Raw genomic sequence first — 26675 nt, 5'->3', positions numbered from 1 at the left:
TTTGTATGTTATGTGTATTATATACTACATTCTTATAATAGGGAAAGCTGGAGAAAATAAAATGTTATTAAGAAAATCATAAGGGGGTACTTGGCCGGCTCAGCTGGAAAAACATTCAATTCATGATCTTCAAGGTCGTGAGTTTGAGCCCCATGTTGGGTGGAGAGATTACTTTAAATAGGGGCGCCTGGGTGGCTCAGTCGGTTAAACGTCCAACTTTTGACTTTGGCTCAGGTCATGATCTCACAGTTTTGTGAGTTCTAGCCCCATGTCAGGCTCTGCACTAACCCTGCAGAGCCTCTTGGGATTCATTCTCTCTCTCTCTCTCTCTCTCTCTCTCTCTCTCTCTCTCTCCCCCTCTCTTTATCCCTCCCCTGCTCATGTTCTGTCTCTCTCAAAATAAATAAACTTTTAAAAAATGATTTAAAAAATAAAATTAAAGAAATAAACTTAAAAAAATAGAAAATCATGAGAAAACACATTTGCAGTACTGTACTATAAAAAATCCACATATAAGTGGACCTACATAAATCAAACCTATGTTGTTCAAGAGTCAACTGTATTAAACTAACCTGATGAAATTAAGGAAGGAATGTTGAGTCCTGATATCAATAGTTTACACCACTTTTTGTGAACAGTTTTATACCAGTGACTGACCATTGCGGGTCATTAGCTTTTTCAGTACAAGGAAGCTGTGTGAAATGATCATCAAATAATGAGATGAAGTCCCCCAAGAGAAGGAAAAACACCAGTCAGCTTTCTTTGCTTTCTGGAACTTTATCTCACTTTTTGATGATTGTTCTACATTGTGCCTCAAATAGAGCAGTTGTGATTTTGTTTCCTGTCTACAGGATACATGTAGATCGTTATCTACTACACTCCCAAAGGTCTCAGTCCTTCTGCTGTCCTTCACTCAAATATGTCTTTTCTTAACTATGGTTCAAGTATCCTTTAAAAATTATTACCAGATTGATAATTTTTACACTAATCCACGAACTAATGGACTTTTGGCAATCCCAGGTTTAAGTTTACAAGAGGAAGACTACTTCTGCAGAGATATCTAAGATCTTTGTTCGTGTGGTGGTCTTTCTCTCTAAGTATCATCCCTAACTTTTCCCAGTTTCTCAGCCAACGATTCAGGCAAGGCTAGACACTTCCTTTATTTTATTTTTTTTTATTTATTTTTTTTAACGTTTATTTATTTTGGGGACAGAGAGAGACAGAGCATGAAGGGGGAAGGAGCAGAGAGAGGGAGACACAGAATCGGAACCAGGCTCCAGGCTCTGGACCATCAGCCCAGAGCCCGACACGGGGCTCGAACTCACAGACCTTGAGATCGTGACCTGAGCTGAAGTCGGACGCTTAACTGACTGAGCCACCCAGGCGCCCCAACACTTCCTTTATTTTTATGTAAAGCTCTCCCATCATTAAAAGACTACTTCTTTTAAAAAATGAAGTTTGTATTTCTGCATATACTCACCATAAATTTAAGAAAGTACTTCAGTGTTTTCTTTGAAGACATGCTATAAAATGAGACCACCATATAACTTTCTTAAAAACACTTAACTTTTTAGAGTATTTTTAAGTTTACAAAAAAAATTGAGAGGAAGATACAAAGGTTTCCCATATACCCTCTCATCCTACACGTGCATAATCTTCCCCATTATCAACATTCCCCCACCAGAACAGTGCATTTGTTAACACTCAATGAACCTATATTGACCCATCATAATCGCCAAAATGCATACTTTACACTAAGGTTCACTCTTTGTGTTGTATATTCTGTGGGTTTGGACAAATGAATAATGTATCTATCATTATACAGAATATTTCCATTGCTCTAAAAAACCTCTGTGCTTTGCTTATTCATCACCTCCTACCCCACCCCTGGCAACCACTTAAGTTTTTGCTGTCTCCACAGTTTTGCCTTTTCCAGAAGTTTTGCCTTTTCCATTATACAGTACGCAGCCTCTTCAGTTTGACTTCTTTCACTTACCAATATGCACTTAAGTTCCCTGCAAGTCTTGTCATGGTTTGATAGCCGATTTATTTGTGCTGAATAATATGTCATCATTTGGATGTGCTACAGCTTATTTATCCATTTACCTACTGAAGAACATCTAGTTTACTTCCAAGTTTGGGCAGTTATGAATAAAACTGCTACAAACATCCATGTGCAATTTTTTGTGTGGACATAAGTTTTCAGCTCCTTCCAACTCCTTGGTATTTGGGTAAATGCCAAGGAATGAGATTGCTGGAACATATGGTAAGAGTATGCTTAACTTTGTAAGAAACCACCAAATTGTCTTCCAAAGTGGCTGTACTATTTTGCATTGTCACCAGCAGTGAATGAGAGTTCTTGTTGCTCCACATTTTCATCAGCGTTTGGTGATGTCATTGTTCTAGATTTTGGCCATTCTAATAAATGTTTAGTGGTATCTCATGTTAATATACATTTCTCTGATGGAGATCTTTTCATAACTTATTTCCCATTTGCATATCTTCTCTGGAGAGGTGTTAAGTTCTTTGGTCCATTTTTAAATTAGGTTTCTTATTGTTGAATTTTAATAATTCTTTGTATATTTTGGATTACAGACTTTAACAGATGTGTCTTTTCAAATATTTTCTCCTCCTCTGTGTCTTGTCGTCTTACCATCTTGATACTGTCTTTTACAGGGCAGAAATTTTTAATGAATCTGAGCTTATCAATTATTTCTTTCATGGATTGTGCCTTTTATATTGTATCTAAAAAGACATCACCATACCCAAGGTTATCTAGGTTTTCTCTTCTGTTATCTTTCAGGGATTTTATAGTTCTGCACTGTACCTTCAGGTCTACAATTAATTTTGAGTTAATTTTTGTGAAAGGGTAAGGTGTATGTCTAGATTCATTTTTTTTGTCCTGTGGCTATCTAGGTGTTTTAGTACCATTTGTTGAAAAGACTGTTTTTCCTCACTTGTACTGTCTTTGCTCCTTTGTCAAATATCAGTCCAGCTATATTTATGGGGGTCTATTTCTAGACTCTCTTCTTTTCAACTGATCTTTCTTCAGTCTGTTCTTTCACCAGTACTGCGCTACCTTGATTACTGTCACTTTATAATAAGTCTTGAAGTCTGGTAGTATTGGTCCCCCAACTCTTTTCTTTCTCTTCAGTATCGAGTTGGCTATTCTGAGTCTTATATTTCTCCATATAAATTGTACAATCAGTTTATTGATACCCATAAAATAACTTGCTGGAATTTTTATTGCATTATTTTTATTTTTTACCACTTTTATTTTTATTTTTTACCATTCACATACTCTTAAGCTATTACAGGAGATTATATTCCATTGGTTGTTTTTCAGTCCCCAAATGAAAAATGGCTAAATTGCTGGAAATTTTCATCTCATTCACTTAACATTTTGAGCTTATGCTCGAATTCTTGAGCTTATACTCTAAAAAGTAAATTTTTGTTTCTGATGTGATGGTAGACATGCACAGTGTAAAGTTGATACCTTTGTCACTGGGATCTATATCTGTCTCCTAACAAAAGAAACTAGAAATAACAGCATCGGTAAGTCCAGAGGTAAGCAGTTTAAAGCTGGTACAGAGCCTTAAAAAAGTCATAAATGATTCAGGATCCTTCTGTCTTTGTACTTTTTCTATCTTTAGCACTGGCTTACATTGTTAAGGCTACAGAATAATAGCTGGAGCTCCAGTAAACACATTTGTGATGGAGGAGAAAGGAAAAATGAAAACATTAAAGGAAAAAGAATTTGGGATAGGAGTCTGTCCCATTTTTAAGGAAATCCCCTGAAGGTCCTACCCAGTAACTTACACTCCCATTTCTTGAGCTACCCCTGGCTGGGAGGGAGTCTTGGGAGTGATGGCTTAAGGATATTCCTATTGGTCCTAGAACTAAACTAAAATTTTATTGGTAAGAACAAGGAAAATGGAATCTTGGAGAGAGAACTCACACACTGTGCCATATTTCCTGACTTCTGATACCTTCTGTTTGGTGGGTGTTTAGCGTTAATTATTTTTCAGCATCTTCTATTTGAGCAGGTGCTATTGCCATTTTTAGGCAGCAATATCCAAGTTTAGCTTTCTTAATTGAAAGCAAACTTCCTTTACTTGTTTACAAGAAGGAGGAAGGTTAGGGTTTTCTTACATTCCTTGTTCCAGCTGGGAGGCAGCAAGGGATTTTAAAAGGACTGACTGGGTGTTTGCCCACTTGGTTTCCTCAGTAGGATAAATCTGTTTTAAAATGTGCCAGACAGATGGTATTTTTTCCTTAAGGCTTCACTGATCAAGTGCACACCATAAAATCCTGAATGAAGAGGAGGAGCGGTACTCTATTTTAAATGAGAGAAAAAAGTCTATTCACACTAATTTCCATTTGTTTAAACGATGCTTTATTCCATTGGTTCAGTTTTGAATGCTGAGGAGTTCCTAATGGGAATCAGATGTGCATGACAGCTGTGGAGCATCTCACACTGTATACTTAGCCAGTTATGTCAGTAGTAATGGAAATACGAAGGTAAGCAAGTGAAGACTGTTTAAGTCTCAAAAGTACCACAAGGGTGAGATCCATACCATACATTGCTTTTACAAATGTTTGCCTTTTCTTTTGTTATGGACCTAGCAGGAAGTAAGTAGTCTGTTGTTTCTATATACAGCCGCTGAGGTTTATAAGTTCTTTAAGGCAGTGATTTCTTTTTTTTTTTTCTTTAATTTTTTTTAACATTTATTCATCTTTGAAAGAGAGAGACAGGGAGTGAGTAGGGGAGGGGCAGAGAGAGAGGGAGACACAGAATCTGAAGCAGGCTCCAGGCTCTGAGCTGTCAGCACAGAGCCCAACGCAGGGTTCACACGACTGAGCCCCCCAGGCACCCAGGCAGTGATTTCTTATATGAAATATTTAATATGCCAGTTTTTCTTTAAATACTGCTGTTGCATTTTCAGGGAACTATTTGTGTATTGATGTAACAGAAACCTTCCTGAACCTATTTAGGAAGAGAAGATGATCACATGTTTTAATGACTATCTGTAGGGCTTTTGGCATCTTGACAGGTTTTTGCACAAGTGTATGCGGTGCAAGAATCTCCTACATATTTCTAGCAAAACAGGTATTATGGCAAGGACCCCAATCATAACTGCAGTTCTTATCTGAGCAGGCAGTGTAGTATTGCGGTTTAGACAATAGGTTTCGTGTCATGCTCCCCTGGATTTGAGTCTTGGCCCTGCCACTTGGCCAAGTTATCAGTGTCTAAGCCTCAGCAGCCTCATTCATAGAGTTTCAAAAGAATAAAAATGAGAAAATACATAGTTTATGTTTCCCAATGGTGCCCTGCACTTAATGCAATCTCCCTGCCCTGAGCCTGGGCTAGACTGGGCTAGATTTCATTAAATCGGGTTATGAAAAGATTGTGGCTTTTGTCTTGGGTGCTCTCTCACTCTCTTGGTGTGCTTTTGATCCCTCTCATTTTCTCTTGGATTGCTTGCTTTAGGAAGTCAGCTGCCCATATTATTACGCAGCCTTGTGGAGGGCTCACATGAACTCTGATAGAAATGGATATTTTGAGGCCTGCCAACAGCCACGAGAGACCTTGGAAGCAGATTCTTGCCCAGATGAACTTTGAATTGACTATAGCCAAGCTGAGAACTTACTTGATGGCAACCCCTCAGTAGAGACCAGGAGCCAGAGGCATTCAGTTAAGCGGCACCCAGTTCCCTTACCTACAAACTGTGAGATGATAAATATTTTCTGTTTTAAACCACTAGGTTTAGGGTGATTTGTTACACAATGACAGGCAACTAATACAACACATAAAGATGTTCATCTCTGCCTGGCAGGTAGCAAGCACTACCAATCAAGAATTAGTAACACTATTCTCAAAACAAGATGAGACTTATTTCAACATTATGGGATTATTGATCATGCACTGTAAATCATTTTCAGTATATGTGTGCACAGAGCTCATGAACAAGCCTTGTGGACAGCCACTTACCTGTTTTTGTAGATTAAAACATATAAGACAAAATTTATCAGTCATCTGAGATTATAAGATAGCATGGGAAGACAGGACCCAGGAGGTCATGTAATTCTTTCTTCTACTTCAAAATAAGATGAAATTTGAGTTACTGAAGGTCAAAACAAAAGAGGAGATAGATAGTAATTGGCAGATGTTCCTTAGATTGACACAAAATAATTGCTAAAATCTTTTAAAGATGAATTGACAAAAATGCGAGAGTTTGTGTTTGTTACTTGAACATTTTGTTACATAACAGTATCTGTTTATATCTTTATGTTTATTTAATTTACAAAAGGCCATCCTACAGATTGCAGTATTTGCAGTAACCAAGACCTTGAAAAAATAATGTGGGAAAAGGTTGTTTCATCGTTTGGGAGCATGTAACAAATTACATTAAAAACTTTATGTGGAATGTCATATTAAAATCAGTCTTCTGCCTTGCCAGAATCAATCCATCTTATATTTGAGATAAACTCATAGCTTGCCATTGAACTCTAAAAAGTAGGATATGGAACTTATTAATGGGTAAATATAACCTTATGGCTTAGAGCCCTAAGATAGAATTTCTGCATACTACTACTACAATTTTGTTTGCCTTTCCTTTTGTTTTTCTAAAATTTCCCTAAATCTATGGCTTTCCTTTTTTAAGTTGTTTTGGAAATTTTTATATTTTCTTTGGAAATTGTCAGAATTGGGACTAAAGCAGTTGTTACCAGAACCTCCCCCCACCAACCCCGTGCTTTTTTTCAAATTCATTCAACTTCGCATGGGGAAGCTCATATCATAAAGTCTAGTGGCTACTATTAGGCAAGTAAGAGTAAAATCTTTACTCACTACTACAGTACATCCTTTTCTGGCCAGCTGTTTGTTTCAAGATCGAATAAGGTTGTATTCCAAGGTGGTTTGCCTGCACGTCAGAATCTGGAATGCATATTGACTTATTCTGTCCAGATGATTTTGCAAGGAGCAAAAATGAATATTCCCATAGCCCAGTGGATTCTATGGTAGTTTGAGATGAAAAGACAGGACTGCCCAAATATGTAGAACTTACTTTAGATGATTCAAAAACAGAGAATTTACTTGCCCTAAGACATCTTAAAACAAAACAAAAGAAAGCAAAAAAACAGTTTTTCAGTTGTGGCCAATAAGGTTTAAGACTCTTTATACCCGTTTTTCATTTACTCTAAAAGAGCATCTGTAATTCATCTTGTGCATGGTAGAAAGTTACACAATTTCTTTATATGTTGACATTTTTTAACTGTATAAATAGTCAGACTTGAAATATACTTTAAAGTTGAAAAGTATCCTCAAAGAGAAAAGGAGAGGGTCGCCTGGGTGGCGCAGTCGGTTAAGCGTCCGACTTCAGCCAGGTCACGATCTCGCGGTCCGTTGAGTTCGAGCCCCGCGTCAGGCTCTGGGCTGATGGCTCAGAGCCTGGAGCCTGTTTCCGATTCTGTGTCTCCCTCTCTCTCTGCTCCTCCCCCGTTCATGCTCTGTCTCTCTCTGTCTCAAAAATAAATAAACGTTGAAAAAAAAATTTTTTTTAAAGAGAAAAGGAGATGAGAACTCTGGATTGAAAGTCTTCCTGGGACATGAATGATGACCTGTAAATGTTCTGGTAAAGAGATTAGGCCTCCATTTTCTGAAGTTCATGGTTGAGGCAGTTGGCACTGCCTTAGTTCAGGCCACTGCCCTGACTACATTGAACCTTTTAGAGTCAGAGTTATTCTAAACATGTATTTTATGTAACATTATTATCCTAAAGTTGGTTCAGAGTCCCTTTCAACATGATTTACAATAATGACATAGTTATATTCCCAGAGAGGGGATTTCATGTCTAAACTCAAGCTTTATATACAATATATCCCTCTTGCAATCAAATTTTCTTATCTGAAAATGTCAAGAACAGACGATTTTAAAAGAGAAACTCTTTATGGTTAATATACCAGTAATAAAACAGATAGCATAGAATCTCCATTAATGCAACTAGTAATGTTATACAGAAGTCTAAAGTTTCTTAGGCTGAAATGATGAGAGGCAGAATTTGAAGATACAAGAGAAAAGTAAAGATGGTCTTTAGAGCAAAAATATTTAGATGTCATACAATAAAAGTAATCACCACTCAAGAATAAATTGATCTTCTTCAAGTCTGTCAGCCCTTATTATGATGGTTTCATAAAACATACCAAACCACTACAGTTATGTTTGCATATTAAGTTTTAAAATCGATCTGCAGTCTACTTCCTTCATGTCTACATTGAGGCTAAGAGTGGTGATGTCACCACACCCACAATAGTTCTCTGTACCTTCTAGGAATGACTCTTACCTACCCATTGTTAAATACTTAGGGAGGGCCTAGAATGTACTTGATACGTGGTAGAGTTTTTTTAAGCAAAGATAAACTCAGGTTGTAATACATTTAAATACATTTTAAAGAAGCATATATTTTAAGTGTAGGAAGACATACAAGTTTGTGAAACTGGTCTCTTAACCACCCAGAGCATCAATTTAGACTATGAAATCTCAAAATATCTTCTCGCTAAAATTCCATGCTTACTATAAGAGGATACTCGATCAGTGTAGTCTTCTTCCTATATTTGCAGTTTGTTTTGAGTCTACAGGAGTTCTGAAGAAAAATAAATTTGTGGAGCATTTTTCCAGTTATGCTTTATGCACGTGCACACACACACACACAATTCCTAAGTTTAAAAAAGTTGGAGAAATGTTACCATACTGTAGCCATTTTGGCAATTCAAATGTTTATGAGCACAAAAGCTCTGAGGAGTTCTAAAGAAAAGAAACCTTTTTAATTCCTCATTTCCCAAGTTTACCTGACTAAAAAACCCTAAAACAAAAATAGAACATGTGCTACATAGAAATGATATTTTACACATTGTGGGAAACACTACTCTCGTTTGTAAGGACCTCAACAACTTGGAAAAATCATTGTTAGTAGTTTCCTTGGGCTGCTATAACAAAGGACCACAAACTGGATGGCTTAAAACAACAGGCATTTATTCTTTGACAGTTTAGCCTTAGAAGCTAGGAGTCTGAAATGAAGGTGTTGGCATGGCCATGCCATCTCCGAAGGCTCCAGGGCAAGATCCTAGCTCCTGCTGTTGCTGGCAGTCTGATGCATTCCTTGGTCTACAGCCACATCACCCCAGTCTCTGCCTCCATTTGCACATGGTGTTCTTCCCTGTGTCTGTTTCTGTGTTTCCCTGTCTCTTGAGTAGGACAGCAGTGATTGGGTTAGAGGCCATCCTAATCTGGTATGACTTCATCTTACATCTTAATTATATATTCAAAGACCCTTTTTCCAAATGAGTTGAGGGGCGCCTGGGTGGCGCAGTCGGTTAAGCGTCCGACTTCAAGCAGGTCACGATCTCACGGTCCGTGGGTTCGAGCCCCGCTTCGGGCTCTGGGCTGATGGCTCAGAGCCTGGAGCCTGTTTCCGATTCTGTGTCTCCCTCTCTCTCTGCCCCTCGCCCGTTCATGCTCTGTCTCTCTCTGTCCCAAAAATAAATAAACGTTGAACAAATGAGTTGACATTCATATAAAGATGATTTCCAAATTTGTATCTCTTGCCCTGATCTCCCTCCTGAATTACACTCTTCTATCCAATATCTGACTTATCTGATAGGATTAGACAAACCAACCCCGTCTAAAACAAAATTCTAGTTTTCCTCACTCCAGCTGCAGTCCATCATCAGTAAATGGCAATACCATTCTGAGAATAACCTTTTATTTCTCTTCTCCATTCATCCACACTTCTAATCCATCAGCAACTCAAGTTGGTTCTATCTCAGATATGTTCCAAAACTGACCTACCATTAAGCTTCCATAGGAAGTGGTCTTAGTAACGTTATATCTTGCCCACACCAAAAGTCTCAGAACTGGGTCTTCCTCTTCCGCTCTTGCCCCACTACAGTCTGTCATCTCCAGTAACAAAATGTGGTCTTTTTCTTTTTCTTTTTTTATTTTTTTAACGTTTTTAATTTATTTTTGAGACAGAGAGAGACAGAGCATGAACGGGGGAGGGGCAGAGAGAGAGGGAGACACAGAATTGGAAGCAGGCTCTAGGCTCCGCACCATCAGCCCAGAGCCCGACGCGGGGCTCGAACCCACGGACCGCGAGATCGTGACCTGAGCTGATGTCGGACGCTCAACCGACTGAGCCACCCAGGTGCCCCAAAATGTGGTCTTTTTCAAACCTAGAGTGTGGTCATACTCCTGCTCAACACTCTCCAATGCCCTCCTACCACCTAGAGTGTCCTACATGCTCTGGCCACTGTCTTGTTTCTTTGATCCTCCCTCCTTCTCCCCATTGCTCATTTTGCTCCAGTTTTACTATATGTGTTGCCCATCCTTAGTCAAACCAAATCCAGACCTACATTTCGGACCTCACTCTTGAAGTTACATCTGCCGTAAAATTTTCTTTCCAGATGCATTTGCATGGTGCCTTTCTTCCCTTTCTTCTTTCAGTTCTCTTCCTAACCAAAAGCTCTCACCTTGGTCTTTGTCAAGTACTACTTTGTTATTTTTTATACTACTGATCTCCACTTGAAAAGTATTAGTTTGTCTCCTCAAACTACGGTATAAATTATGATAAAACTGAGTATTGTCTGATTCATCACTGTATTTCCAGTGCCCATAATGCACATTGTAGGTGACAGAGAAATATTAAATAAATGAGCAAATGAAAGAATGTATGAATAGTCCTAAGCAGACTTTCTCCACTACAGTCAAGCCTCCTTCTTCAGTGTCTCTCAATAGTCTATCTTTGTTCTCCTAACCTGCTTTCCTCAAATTGCTAACACATCTTCTCCTCTTTATCTAAGGAAATGCTCTTGATACTCTGAGCACCTGTTCAAGTCCCACCTCCGTGAAGTTTTCACTGCAGCCCTCCTGCCATGATCCCTCCCTGTCTGTCATCTTCCGTTCGACTCCATCTTTACACATCAGCATCTAATTGTTCTTAAATTACTGTGTGTGTGTCTCTCCTGAAAGATTATAAACTTCTTAAGGACAAGGACATTATTTTATACTTTTAGTGCCCAGACCTCAGAGCAATCATGTACAAAGAGTAGGCGATTCTGACTTTTTTATTGATCAACTGATTGACTAGCTGATTAATTGATTACCTCAATCTCAAACATGTAAATGAAACAACTTGAGGGCCTGTTGTGAGGGGAGGTGTATAATAAAGTCAGAAAAAGAGGGATGTTCATATCCAGATAACACCATTAAAGGGTCGGCATCGTAACAAATAAGTGACTAAAGAACTATTTCATTTCTTATTAGAAGGTAAACAGTCTTTCTTACCCAGTATGATGATGTTAACTGGAAAATCTGCCTGAGTAATCACAGTTCCAGATCATCATACTTGACCTTTCTTCAGTGCTCATGAAAGAGTTTGTTTCTGAATCCAAACTGAATCCAAAACATGTACTATTACTAAACTGATAACATTTGTTTATGAATCACCTTCCATCAGTGAATTTGCCAGATATCCATTCTAGCTTTATTAAAAAATTATATCACTTTGTAAGCATAGTTTAAAATATGGTGGAGGGCAGGTTAAAAAAGTAACATTGATAAAGGTAAACCTAGTATTTTCACATCTCTTGGTATATGTTGCTGGTAGAGGCCCAAAAGATATTGAAATTAGTACTAAGTGCATTACATATATCATATATATAAGACATATAATATATATATTCAAAAACAATGTATTAGATTTTCTGGGATGTAAACAGTGCTCTTAACAGTACTATTAAAATAACCTACATAAGGGTGCCTGAGTGGCTCAGTTGGTTAAGCGTCTGACTCTTGATTTCGGCTCAGGTCATGATCTCATGGTTGTGAGATCAAGCCCTGCATCAGGCTTTGTGCTGAGTGTGGAGCCTGCTTGGTATTCTTTCTCTTTCTCTCTCTCTCTCCGCCCCTCCTTGCTCCAGAAAAAAAAAAAAAAAAAACCATACTTGTTTGTAATTGGCTTTGAATTGTGCTTTTTAGACCAAGGTATGTTCACCATCCATTGTATTGTATTTTGGAACAAAAGCTTATGTCTAGACATGTTTTTCTTTTTCTTTGCCATAGCATGAAATACTAATGGAAAGGTAAATCTAATGCAGGGAATTACTAAGAACTCATGTGTTCTTTTTTTTCCCTCCTAATCTTATTAATATTAACTTCTGGCAAGTAGTATGCTTTGAAATGGTTTTCAGCAGTATGCAAACTCAAGAGATGCAAAGAGGGGGAAAAATATTTATAAAGCACAGGTGTCTATTTCTGAGACCTCAGAATTTCCAGGTTATTTCCAGGTATCTGAAAGAGCTGAATAAAGGCTGAAGCAACAGAAAATGAAGGGAAAACAAAGCAGTTAGAGCTACTGTGTTATTAAGAGATTGTAAACCCCATATCCAGAAATGTTTGCCACCACTACTCTGGACATAATATATTGTCAGCACGAAGTCATAGAATACAAATCTTTGATTCACTTTGAAATGAAAGTCACAAATACAGGACTAACTCCCAATCTTCAAGGGGCAAAAAGAGTTGAATATTTTGCAGAAATCTTCTTGCCTCAATAAAGGATAATAAGGTAATGCCTAATAAAACAGAAGCTGTTGAAATTCAGGAATTTGCCATGAACATCAGCTTGATATACTCGTTTCAGAGACAGGAATTCACTGTCTTCATAAGAGAAAGATCTTAAGTGTTCCTCCTCACAGATATGATGTTATGTATCATGCCCAGGAAGCACCACCAAATTAGAAGTTCAGCTCTGTGATGGCCCAATTTATCTAGGGGATCAGTGTCACCTTATTGCTCCTTGAAGTATTGAGTTCCTGTTGATTTAATGGATCCCTGCCTTCAGAAAGTCCTGGAGAGGCTTAGTGAAAGATGCAAAATGAACTTTGGAGCTGTCTAACCCCAAAACCAGTATGGCCATCATCATATAATCCACTAATTCCACAAGCAAAAGAAGAGAAGTGCTTGATATGTTTAAGTAAACATTTTATCAAACCTTCATATATATATTATGCTTTTAAAATTTTTACAGAATATGTATTCATTCTGAATGGAGAAGTAGAGATGATTATTGTTACTTAGCAACAGTCACAGGTTGCGTGTTATGTGAACTTGTGTGATAGGCCTTCTAAAGCAGAAAAGTTTATCCTCCATCTCATATTCAGAAATTCTAATATATTCAGTTAAATTTCATTTTAATGGAACTCCTGATTATTCTAGGGGCTTCTAGAAGACTGAACTATTAAAGCTAACACTTATGATATATGAACATGAGTTATGAAACTTAATTGTAAAGCAGACACCCATGAAGCCACCTCCAAAATGAACCCATGTGTCTCACCCAGCCTGACACTATCCTCTACATACAACTCCAGATACAACCATCCTCATTTGTGATTGCATAATTTCCCTGCCTTAAAAAGAAATATATTATTGCCTATTGATGTAACTCAAAATAATACACTTTAAAATTTTGCTTGGCCTTGTGCTATATGAAAAAAAGGACATCAGACTATCTCCAGTCTGACCACTTCCATTTTAAATTCAATTTTATTACAAATATTCACTAATTTATATTCTTCTGAAATATTTGATGGTATAGTTAGTAATTTGTTTCTTAACATGCAATATATTCAGGTTTATTATAAAGTTGTAATTAAGATAGCATTATATTTGTATAGGGACAGGTAAATTGTATATTGGAACAGAATAAGGAGACTAAAGACAGACTCTTGCATATATGGAAACCTGATTCAAGGTAGAAATAACACTGCAGATGACATATGCTTTGGCTCATGCATAATTTTTAAATAATTTTTAAGTAAATTTTAAATAAATAATAAAATATCCATTTTTATATAAGTACATATAAAATTATAAATACATAATGGAAAAGTATGCAACGATTTAAGAGAAGAAAACAGGGGTGATCCTCTCATACACTGCAGATTGGACTACTATATTAGTATCCTCACTCTATAAAGCAATTTGGTATTATCTATCACAATTTAAAATATGCAAATATAGGGGCGCCTGGGTGGCTCAGTCGGTTAAGCGTCCGACTTCAGCTCAGGTCACGATCTCGCCGTCTGTGAGTTCGAGCCCCGCGTCGGGCTCTGGGGGCTGATGGCTCAGAGCCTGGGGCCTGCTTCCAATTCTGTGTCTCCCTCTCTCTCTGCCCCTCCCCTGTTGATGCTCTGTCTCTCTCTGTCTCAAAAATAAAAATAAACGTTAAAAAAAATTTTTTTAAAAATATGCAAATATTATGATGTAGAAATTTCACCTGTTAGAATCTGACCAAGAGACAGCATCAAAGATCTTTTGAAAGGAGTGCACTCAGGTTGTTAATGTCCTTGGTGCTTCAAAAACAAGACAAAACTGGAGTAAATTGACATGTCTATCAGTGAGGAGAGTGGCTACATAGATCATGGAACGCAGTCAAGTAATGTCTTAAATGAGATCGGGAAAATTTCAGTAATAAAATTTCCACTAAAGCAGCTGAAATAAAGTGATTGTATGCACTCTCCCATAGTTAAAAATTATTAAGATATGGATCAAATATTTTAAAAACCTATCTTTAAATGCTTGAAAACATCCCAAAATGGATAGAAACTGGGAATGGACTGGAGTTAGTTATTAGTACACTCTGCTGTACTATTTGAATTTGGACCAAGTGCAAATTTTTTAAAACTACAAGTATTTATATTTCAATTTGTTTTATATATATTAAAATAAAACTTTTAAAAATTCACCTTGATCTCCTACATATTTTTTAGATGAGGTCGAACATGTTTTCACTTTTAGAATTAAACATGTATCTGTCATTTCCTGGTAGACTGCCTTGCTCTGTTTGAGTAACTATTTACTGATTCATTCAATCTCAGTAAATATTTACTGAGGGTCTAACATGTGCCAGACCCTCTTCTAGTTGCTGGGGTACAATAGTCAGCAAGACACACAAGGTCTCTACTCACTGGGGGTTTATATTGTCATGATGAGCTGTCTTGTTGAATAGATATGTATAAGCAGAGGCATATATTCACCTAAAGGTATATCATCTGAGAGAAGAAGGGGGAAATAAAAACAGGAAAAAGGATGAGGAGAAATCCTATTTCTGTATGTACATTAATGTAAAACTGTTAGAATTGAAGGGACTCTTAGTAGTGTTCAACTTGTTTACATGAGCATTTTGCTAAATACAATGCATTTTTATTAACTAATTTTTAGGATATTTCAAAGTTTTAATCTTCCAGTTTTTCAGTCATTTTGAATGTCAGCAGATTGTAGAAGTGGAATTTAACAGAATTCTTGGTTGGATTTATTTCTTTTATGTTGGGGAAAGCTTGTCAGAAGATTATGTCAAATTTCACATAAGTATGAAAGGTATATTCTGTGAAATGGAATTTACTTAACTTTGTGAATTCCTTCATTGTTTTCTAACCTATAGGCAATGTGTTGTCATTGGTTATTTTTATACCAGGGGCAAATTTATTTTTCATTTAAGTTTTTAATTTCAATTCCAGTATAGTTAATATACAGTGTTATGTTTCAGGTATACAATATAGTGATTCACCAGTGCTATACATTACTCAGTGCTTATCATAAGTATACTCTTTAATCACCATCACCTATTTCACCCATCTGCCAATCTGCCTCCTCTCTGGTTGCCATCAGTTTGTTTTCTATTGTTAAGAGTCTCTTTCTTGGTTTGGCTTTCTCTCATTTTTTCCCTTCACTCATTTGTTTTGTTTCTTAAATTCCACATATGCATGAAATCATACGGTATTTGTGTTTCTCTGACTTATTTCACTTAATGTTATACTTCCTGACTCCATCCATGTGATTGAGAATGGCAAGATTTCATTCTTTTTCATGGTCATGGCTGAATAATATTCCTCTTTGTGTGTGGGGTGCACACACACACACACACGTGTGTGTGTGTGTGTGTGTGTGTGTGTGTGTGTGTGTGCTGATCAAATGTATGCTATTTCTCTAGTAACTGAATACTAATACCAATTTTAAAATTATAATGATTATTACCACTGCACTTTAGATAATATAGGCCAGAATTAGTGACTACATTGTCTCTGAGTTTAAAGCACTATTTGGTTTTCTAAATCATCTTAAGCCCTTATCTAGTGGGCTTCAGTGGCATAATATTCCTTACCCCTCAACTAAGTGTATTTTTTTTTTCTCTTTTTCTCTCCCTCTTTTAAAAAAAATCAACAGCTTGATCAAGTCATCCGCCAAAGAAGCCTGTCCAGTTTGGAACTGTTCCTCTCTTGTGCTCAGAAACAGTTAAGTGCTTTAATAGCTACAGAACCAGTTGACATTGAATAAAGAGAACATGACAAGCAAACCCACACTGGCAATGGATAAATCATTAGACCTCTAAAATACATGCTGTGAATTCTAAAGATGCTTTTGTTTTCTTTCCAAACCTTGCAGAATTGATTTCCACTTCAAGGGTAAACTAAACCAATATTTAGAAGAACTATCACAAGATCTAATTTATTTTCTCTTGTTTTCTCCTTTACATTTACTGTTATTTTCATAGTAGTAGGAGCAGCAGCAGCAACAGAAAATAAAATGTGACCCAAAAACCGTTGAAAATTGCCACATTACCAAAAAGTTAATTAAACTTCATATTCTCTGGTGGCCTATTACATAGTATTTGGTAAAAGTAGTAAATACCTTTACTTATTGCTTCACAGTGGCTCCTGATAAGATTCTGGAATGTAGCCATACATTTATTTGATTTTGCGGATAAACAGCATGGATTTCCACATCACTAATTTATCTGTGTAACTGGGATATAAAACACTGACGTGACAGAGTCATTCTGATATTACCAAACCCCTTTTCTATAGAGGGATCTATGTATTTTCATTGGTAGTGATTAAAAATACTGAACATTATTATATTAATTCAGCTTTGATCTGATGTACCACTTAAAGGGGTATGTGTGTGATATATGCTTACTTCCTGTTTCTGTTCTTCGGAGTCACTATAATTCAATAAAATCATTTTTCTTATTAATCCTATCATGAACTTAATCTCTAGAAAGATAATATAACTTAGCCATTTATAGGAATTCAGGTTCAATATAAAAGATATGAAATCCTTTCCCATTACTTCAGAATGTATTTAAATTATGAGCAGTGTACTTTAATGCAAAATCATGAGTCTTTTTAACATCAGAATTAAAATGCTGTCATTAAAATGTATGCAAACATTTTGTCTTGTTTTCTGAAATGCTTCTATTTCCATGGGCTTTGTACTTTTCTGGGATTTCTCAATCTAATAAAAAGAACTCCAAAAGCTTACTTGGTTATTATTTTTCCTTTTTTAATCTTTCAAAAACTGATTCTTTTAAAAAAAATTTTCTTAAACTTCTATATTTATGGATGATGATGTTTTTATACCTCCACCTAAACATTTGAAATAAAATTTGCCAACAGTCGTTTTTAAGTGTTGATAACTACTTAGTTTTCTCTTATAAATTTAAATGAGAAATTAAAGCAAACAGCAACATAGTAAATCAAGGAGGAGGGCTTTTAATTCAGGAACAAGCCAATAACACAATGTTATAGTCATATTTAAAATCAGTTGACTCTTAGGGCACCTTGATGGCTCAGTGGTTAAACGTCCAGCTCTTGATTTTGGCTTAGGTCATGTCACGGTTTGTGAGTTTCAACCCCAGCCCCAACTGGGATCTATGCTGACAGTGTAGAGCCTGCTTGGGATTCTCTCTCTCTTCTCTCTCTCCCTCTCTCTCTCTCTCTCTCTCTCTCTCTCTCTCTCTCTCTGCCCTTCCCCCTCTCTTGCATGCATGTGCGCTCTCTCGCTCTCTCTCTCCAGATAAAGTTTAAAAAAAATCACTTGACTCTCTGTCATCAAATTTGAAATGATAAGGTATTTTACAAGTCGCTTAAATGTGAATTAGATGAAAATGAAGCATAGGTCACTGATACTAAGACTCAGACTAAGATCCAGAGACAGTGGAAATGTCAAGAAAATCTAGTCTATACCTCTCTTTCATGCCTGTACCACCACAGATTGATTTTTTTCTCTTCTGTTTGGGGTTCCAGCTTTGCTATTGGCTTAGACTAATTGTTGTCTGAAGTAATTTGGAACAAATTGGTACTGATCAGTCTACAGGTATTTGCAGAATACCCACCAAGCACAAGAAACTCCTGGATTGCTACAGTGCTTTTTTTTCCCCACAGAGCTGCCCTTAAAGATAACTAAGCATAATCATCTGGGCAAAGAATCAATTATTTGAGTACATTGATCCTTCCAAACCGAATTAGCCGATAATCTGTTTCAGTGATGTTCAAGTTACAGATTTCCTCTTTAAGAACTGTATTCTCCTTTTGCTCTGGTTATCAAAAGGACATAGACTATCTCCAGTAGTACTCACTAAGAGAATTAAATGCTTCAAGACTGTGCCATGACTAAAGGTAAGAGTTTTTCCCTGAAATGTGAGCCCAAAGTCTCAAAGAAAAATACCCAAATGTTTTGTTTTTAAACTTTCTTTGCCCATTGTATGATTCTGCTAATTATTTTTACGTAGCAGTTTCTACCTTTATGTTTAGGTGACTAAGGCACCATTCTGAAAGGCTGAGAGGAAGACAGCAGTTAGATGTTTTGAATGATAAAGCTTTATCAAAACAGTGACTGCATTTTTAATAGCATGCTTGAGGGTTCATTAGTAGAAAAGTTTTCTGCCCCTGCAAATGAGTATCTTCTTTGTGCCAAGTATTTTCACATCTTATACCAATACCCTATAGTTTAAACAGCCCTGTGAAGGAGATGATCTATCCATATTTATTAGTGGAGAGGTATTTACTTGCTCATGCATGATGAATGACCAAGTGGAGTTGGGATTCAACCTCAAAGCTTTCAACATGCAGTTTACTCATTCTAGTACACTGGAGATGCTTAATATTCTCTCCATGAGAAGATATCTGAAACTCTCTCTTCCATGTAATCTCATCACACTATTTTAATCTTTTAAGAGGAAGACTACCCTCCCTCCTTGTAAACCTAGTTGGAGTTCTGGCTCTGCCTCATTGTAATTGTGGAATGTTGAACAAGTTGCCTGACCAATTTGAGTCTCCGTTTTCTCTTTGTGAGGTAGAAATAGCGATTTTTATAGGATTTTTGTGAAAATTAAATTAAGCTTTTAAAATGCTCCATATACAGGCCATGTTGGTGTGGCCACCAGTTCACAATTACTCCCCTTTCTCTGGGAACTGTCCATGAGATACAAGTGTGGTTACCCACACACAACTGGTTAAACAATATGGTCCAGCCTCTCTGACCTAGACTGATCCACAAGTGAAGATCTGACCTCAACTGGGCCTCCTGTGCAGAGTCATCTGGTGAGACACTTAACTACTTTACCCTACGGAACCAGAGATGAGAACTTCTGAGGTTGAAAGTCCCCTGATCCCTGCCTTGCCTGAGTCCTGGATTCTATGAGATACCCAAATATTCTTGCAGTATGCCAACACCACTTACTTTTTTCCCCTAAGCTAGCCAGAGCCAGTTTCTATTCCGTGTAACCAAAAGAATATTAATCAAGGCAATCCAGCACAGAGCCCAGCACATAATCCCTGGATACTCGGCACTTGTAAATTCTTCATTTCCTCCACCATAGTAATCCACATCCAAAATGGGAACACTCTTTGATTTATTTTAAGGAATGTTAAAAATATAACTGAACCAAAGCCCCTATTGTCTAACAAAGCCAAGTAAATCACAGATACCTAAAACTATGAACAAACAGTGCCCTATTTAGAACTTCTCTGTCACTCAGAATCTGGAGTAGAGGTTTAAACTCAGCTTTGCTAAATGCTGATTCATGTTCCAATTCAAAGGAGCCTTGCTCAGTGATTGCTCTGAAATTAAAACCAGAACAATGTCCCTATGATTGGTGTTACTCTGCACTGAGTCAAGCGTCTATAATGACTTTTTTTTTTTTTAATCCGGCAGTTAAACTGAATGGAATCAGGAAATGCTATCTATGCTTTAAAAAACAATAAAAGCAAAAGAATTATCTGTTCACCTAATTTAAAAGATAGCCTTTGCTATCTTTTAAACAAGGGGGGGAGGGGGGGAAGCCATATGTAAAAACCTGGAAAACATTAAAAAGCCCCAAGAGAAAAAGGCAAGTTGGATCAAAGCATTTAGCTCCTAGTCTTCTGTTTACATACCAGCAAACAACTCTACTGTGTCTCCAAAGACTCTGCTAACAAGAAGCAGAAAGCCAACGTGTTCTGAGTCCATGGGCCACTTACTTGTAGCATCACCACCAGCATCACATTAAGTGGGCAGAAACTATATGAGCACTGCCAGCTGGGACAGCCAGAATTTGTTTAAGCCCAGCAAAACTAAAACCGTTCCTTCTATTTAATTGAAAACTAAACACATTTTCATACACCTCATCTGCCACAATGCAGGGGCTACTTGGGCATCAATCATTGCTCCATAAATAGAAGGAAAAGTGCTGGTAAAATCTCCCTTGCTCTTCTCTAGTTTTCTGTTTTCCTTTTCTCAGAAGCATCCATTCTCAACAAGTTGATGACCTTTATTTTTTTTTATTTTTTTTAATGTTTATTTATTTTTGAGAGAGAGAGCATGACCAAGGGAAGGGCAGAGAGAGACACACACACACACACAGAATCCAAAGCAGCCTCCAGGCTCTGAGCTTCCAGCACAGAGCCCGACACAGGACTCGAACCCATGAACGTCAAGATCATGACCTGAGTCAAAGTCGGACGCTTAACTAACTGAACCACCCCAGCGCCCCAAGTTGATTCCCTTTAAATTGTACCTCCCCCATCCCCGCATGTTACATACTGGACTTTCGTATGGAGTATTTATAGAAGCAAATATTTTGTGTTAATTGTCATTTTTAATTAATCTGTGTTCTTAGTTTTTGTTGTATAATCTCTCCTCCGTAAGGGAGAACACATATCTGTTTCATTTATTGTGTCTTGAAGGCATTCCATAGTGCCTAGCCTGTGGTGTGAACTTCGTATATAATTATGAGTTCATAAATAATTGAATCAATCAAGCAATCGATCATTGCACTTGTAATATAATAAATCAACTAATTCTGAGATAGTGGAGTCTGACTACTAATTTAAAGGACTGGCTATGATTACTGTATTTCCATTTTTTAAATGTTTTTATTCATTTTTGAGTAGGGGAGAGGCAGAGAGAGAGAGAGAGAGAATCCAAAGCAGGCTCCAGGCTCTGAGCCTTCAGCACAGAGCCCCATGCGGGGCTCAAACCTGTGAACCTTGAGATCATGACCTGAGCTGAAGTTGGACGCTTAACCAACTGAGCCACCCAGCCACCTCTAACTACTGTATTTCTAAATGAAGGTTTGGTAGGAAAGTTACCTCTCATAAAACAGTAACCAGCCTTCAATGAATCAACAAAACTTCTGAACACTCTAAGGTGAATTCTGTACTTCCAAATGCTACTGAAATGACTAAATCACTATATCATAGCTACTAGAATGCAGCTCAATTAATAGAGATGTTCTACCCAAATTTAGAAGCTCTTCTAAGGGTGGGCGGAGGGAAGAACATCTGGAAAATGATGTGTGGAATAATTTCTTACGGTTCTAAGAAGTGCCTGGCCCTAAGAGTAAGAAACAGCTTTCTGTTGAGTGGGCGGTAAGGTAAGTGTTAGCCTCACTGGTCATGGTCCATCAGGTTTCGGTTACAAAACGAAATGAGGAAGAAAGGCTGGAGAAGAGATTGCGCAGGGTTCTGTGATCAAGAGTAAAAGATTCAGAGGGCCCCATTGGAGTTGTGGTTGAGAGGAGAAAGAAGGTGTTTAAGAGTGGAATAGGTCAGGGAATGTCCAGAGCAATGTGGTGTGAGAGTCCTGATCACAGAATCCAAAGAATATCTGATAGGCTTTTAAAATCCACCTCTAACTCCCATTTGTGAAATGAGCTGGTCTTGTATTTTTGAGAAATACACAGAAATCAAAAAACAAACTCATTCAAAAGGTAGGAAAACTTGACTCAGTCCTGGCAAACATTTGGTTCTCAGAAGTCTGGGAGCTGACTTAAAAAGAAAAATCTGAAGCCACAGAATGTACAAATCACTAATTTCAACAGAGCTCAGATACTGAAACAGATTGTAGAAAACTTCTTGTGTCAAGATATAGAAATAATGAATTTTGAGTTTTTGCTCTTTCGCGTTGGTGCTGTTCTGTAAAATGTTAGTAACTGCTAGACACAAGGGAAAGCACTATCTTTCTTTTTGCCTGTTTTCCATAACAACCCAAAATGTAAATATTTAATTTAAGCTATAAAAAATTTAAACAATGATTCAGGTAGTAAAATTTTAGTTCTTGTCTCAGTGAGCTGTTCTTTAAAATCCATCCTATGTTATAAATTATATAGGCAAACCAGTATGTTTGTAAGCAACACATATTTCTCTTGCACTTTTCTTTTTGTCTCAGAAAGCAGGGGAAGAACTCTTGCACTTTGTATCAAATGAGAACTGTTTTTGAAATGTTGGTAGCCGTTATATAAAATGAAGTAAACTAGGTGGAAATATCAAATCAGACTTTTTAGAAAACTCTGGTCTGTTCTTTCAAGACAATCCAGATAAATAACCAGCTAGCTAAAGTTGTTGAAAAATGAGATTTGTTCACTTTTATATAAACGAAATTTTGTCAGTGTCAGGGTAATCGACCTAATACAACCCTTTGTTATGCTGGTAGTTCCTCACCTGAAGGAATTTTGTGTTCAGAAGTGTTTTCTCCCTATTCCTTATCATTTGAGATGCATACTCTCTATTAACACACATTAAGTAGTCTAAACATTCTGTATAACCCATAATGCAGTGTTGTATGCACCTTCACCTTAAATGTAACAGGGCCAGTGCCCTACTTGTTTTAGTCTCTCTTTCTATGTGATCCCATCTGATTCCCTGGCTTTTTATATATTGCCCGTATGCCGAAGACCACCAGATTTGTGTCTCCAGCCCAGTTCTCTGAAGTCCAGAGCCCTATCTTCAGCTTCCTACTTAATACTAACACTTGATGCGGTACTTCGCGTACTAAACCCGATGCTCTTCGCTCTTCGCCACCACCCCTCCTCTGCTACTCGGAGGTCTTTTCTCTATCTTTTGTAATATTTCCCATCTCAGCAAATGTCAATATTATCTCCTCCTTTCTCTCTTTTCTCCCCCCTCGCTCCCTACCACAAAGTCAGTCCTGTCAATTTTCCTCGAAGGTTTCGCCTGAATCTATCTACTTTTTCCCATTCATTTCACTACTACCTCCCTGACCAAAGCCTTCATTATCTCTTGCCTAGACTTTTAAAATAGTCTCCTAAGTGATCCCTTGCTTCCGTTCTTGCTCCCAAATAATCAGTTCTCCACATTACAACTAATGATCTCCTAAGACCTAAATTTATTGAAACAACTAATGTCTCTGTGGGAAAACTCATTCATAAGTTCACTTTGAATGCTAAGAATGTATACAATGTAGTAGGGATAGAATAAAGTCGTCGGTGGTGGTTTGTGTCATTGCGGCAGAGATACTAACAGGATGAAGTACAGATGGTAAAAGCACGACTGGGTTGAAGACAAGGAGAAAGTTGGTAAATGAATGGCTAAGACACCTGCAAATCTCCAGTGGGTATGTATGTACCTGGGAGCCAGCTGGTTCCTTTTTCACCTTCTTTTCTTCTATATGGCTTCAGGTTTGACCTGCCTGCCTCTCTTTACTATGACTTACTCTGCAAAGCAAAGTGTCTTTCCTCGAAGGTTTACTGTGGAACAGAATTCAGTAGTACAAATATCCACAAGCTCTTATGTAATCCTTTCAAGATTGGTTAGGAATTTTATTTGTGACGGTGGGAGAAGTGGAAGTAGAAAAGATACCCTTTTTTACCCCTAGCCCTTGAGGTAAAGATAAATCTTCATATAGAATTGTGTATACTGCAAAAGAATATGTGGCTTCAAGTTATTCTGTGCATTTTCTGACTGAGTTAAGGTGTAGAATAAACAGGGTCCAGGTACAGGATAATGAAAGAATAGCCCTGGCTTGGAGCACAAAGGACCAACATTTTCTCAGCCTTAATTATCCTTCTAGGGAGGAGGGATGGGCTTCTCAGCCCTCATGAAAAGGGCTTATTTTCTCCTTGCCATGTGGCACCACCAATCTCACCATTATGGTGAACATGGACAAATAATGAGAAAGGAAGCATAAATAAGATGGGATAGGTATCATGAGGGATAAGACATGACAAAATCCAAGAGATTCCAAATAGGAGCAGTAGGAAAGGAAAGAACCATTTCACTGCCTACTGCTTGCCTTAGGTAACAGTTTCAGCCTGTCCTTTCTTGAAGAGCTATTCTAATGAGTATGCAGTTGACCAGTAGAAATACTTGAGAGGTGCAATGTGTCAGGTAACCCTTGGGCAATCAACTTTTCTTCACCAAGCAGAGATCACTGTCAGGTGGCCATGCTTCATTCCTTTATAAAATTGAGAACATGGAACCACAACATTGGAGCAATTCCATTCCCATGAAGTAAGTCAAAACAAGGAGTGAGAGTAGAGGCACAAGACAGTATTCAGTCTTACATTTTGTGCCAGAAGTATTTTTACAAACTTCTTAAGGAATAAGAAAAATAAGGAGAATATATGTTAGTATGCTCAGTGAGAAAAAAATTGTAATTGAATACCTTGACTGTCAATCATTTAGCCAGACTTCCTGATAGAAATTATGGAGATGATGGAAACTGTATATTGTATATGCTTTATGTAATGATAGTAGCCACTAGCTGTATGTGACTCTTGAACACTTGAAATATGGCTAGTGTGACGGAGAAAATGAAATTATTTCATTTTATTTTGTTTTAATTAAATTTAAATTTATATAGCCAGCTGTAACTAGTAGCTACCATATTGGAGAGAGTAAATCTAGAAATTCCCTTGCCATAGGAGAAGGAATGACCTGGTTATTTTTTCCCTGATCTTTAACAAATTTGTTTTCTTATATCCTTTTTAAGATTGAGAGTAGGCAAGTCACCAGTACATAGGCATGTGAAACACTCTAAGAAAAGGTATGTCACCAGAAGGCTGGGAAGACTGTGATTGATATGTTATTTAATTTTATCATGAGTAAAGGGTAAAAGAGACTTTATTGAATAATCCTCTGACTAATGTATCACTCTTGGGGCTAGGAACATTTCTAGTTTAGTGCCTACAAGTAGAAGGGATTTCTCTGATCTTTGGCCAAAATTATCCTAAAAATCAGACACTCATCTTGTAAATTTGAGGAACCACTATAGGATCAGTCTTGGCCTGCTTTTGCAAGTAATGAAGATCCATATGGCTTTAATTTTAAAAATTAAGCAGATTGAATAACTTCATTATTCAATTAATTTAGAATAACTCAAAGTATTCATTATTCAGAAATTAAATAATAAGGATTCAGACTTCCAAAATGGATATTTGGTTAATGAAAAATAATGTCTTAGTTATGAGTCTTCAAAAATATTTTATTCACACTCTTTTTCTAATAATTGAATTTGTTGAGAAGTAGCTTTTCACTTAAAAATAATTTATTGAGCTCCTATTTTGTGTCATGCATTGTGCTAGACATATTACAACTACTTAGTGCTTTTTAAAGAGGAGGAGGAAACTAAGGCTGAGAGACATTCAGTAATTCACCAGTGATCACAGCTTGTCAAGTGTGAAGCTAGGTTCCAACCCAGGACTGCCTGATGCCAAAGCCATGCTTTTCAGAAGGGAAGATACTTTCTTTTGCCAGCTACATTCGCCTATTTCATTTAACCTAGCCACTCAAATCTGTTTGGATTCACTTTTGTAATATATCTCCCTTTAAAGGATGCTGATGATCTTTCTCAGTACAAACTTTAGGCACAGTCTCTTGGCAACCTGATTATGCTGAGTGGTGTATCACCAAAGCCTCTACCAAAGCCTGTGGCTTCTTGGAGAGTCAGGGTTTATGCTGATGGGGCAAAGTGGTGGGAAAATCATTTCCCTTCTAAGCCAAATTCCCTTTGATTACTATTGTTTACCTGGTGGGAAAAGATTTATGTTCCACAACTCAAGTAAATCAATACTACTTAATACTGGGATTTAGCCTATAGTTATATTAGCTAAATGACAAGAAAGCCTGGCTGGAATATAAGGAAATCAACAAGCTACAAGCTTAGCTAATATAAATGTAACGATAAAGGTTCTTCCAAAAAACTCATCTTCTCCCTAATTCTAATCAATTCTCAAATCTCCGTCCAAATCAATAACATAATAGCATGATGAGCATTATAACCTTACATTTCAGCATAGAAAATAGAAATGACTGAATCAACATAATCTAATTCTGTTCTAAATCTTAGTCGTAGAGCACAACACAGAGCCAAGAACCACTAGCTCCTTTCCTTGAATTTTACCTATTAATTGAAACTGATACAACCCACCAGTGATATTAACATCAGAAGCTACATCACGTATTAAGAATTTGGAAATATTCGATATTGTCCCCATTGCAAAACTTAACGGAGAGAAGATTTGTGTTCGTCCCTTTTATAATTTATCAGAGTTTATGCA

General features: G+C 37.3%; 1 protein-coding gene across 23 annotated transcripts in view; it reads left to right on the top strand.

Moving 5' to 3' along the window:
• Window positions 1-17379, top strand: part of CCDC91 (coiled-coil domain containing 91) — a 364937-nt gene extending 347558 nt beyond the window's left edge. For all 23 annotated transcript variants that reach the window (XM_040488536.1, XM_040488535.1, XM_040488534.1 and 20 more), the window contains one exon: window positions 16283-17379. In XM_040488536.1, the coding sequence (XP_040344470.1) occupies window positions 16283-16393 (111 nt within the window). In that variant the 3' untranslated portion in view covers window positions 16394-17379. The remainder of the gene's footprint in view (window positions 1-16282) is intronic.
• Window positions 17380-26675: the final 9296 nt, after the last annotated feature.

The sequence above is a fragment of the Herpailurus yagouaroundi genome, unplaced genomic scaffold (assembly GCF_014898765.1).
Source record: "Herpailurus yagouaroundi ecotype Mexico unplaced genomic scaffold, PumYag 166, whole genome shotgun sequence".
Lineage (NCBI taxonomy): Eukaryota > Metazoa > Chordata > Mammalia > Carnivora > Felidae > Herpailurus > Herpailurus yagouaroundi.
This window is presented reverse-complemented; position numbering and strand designations above follow the sequence as displayed.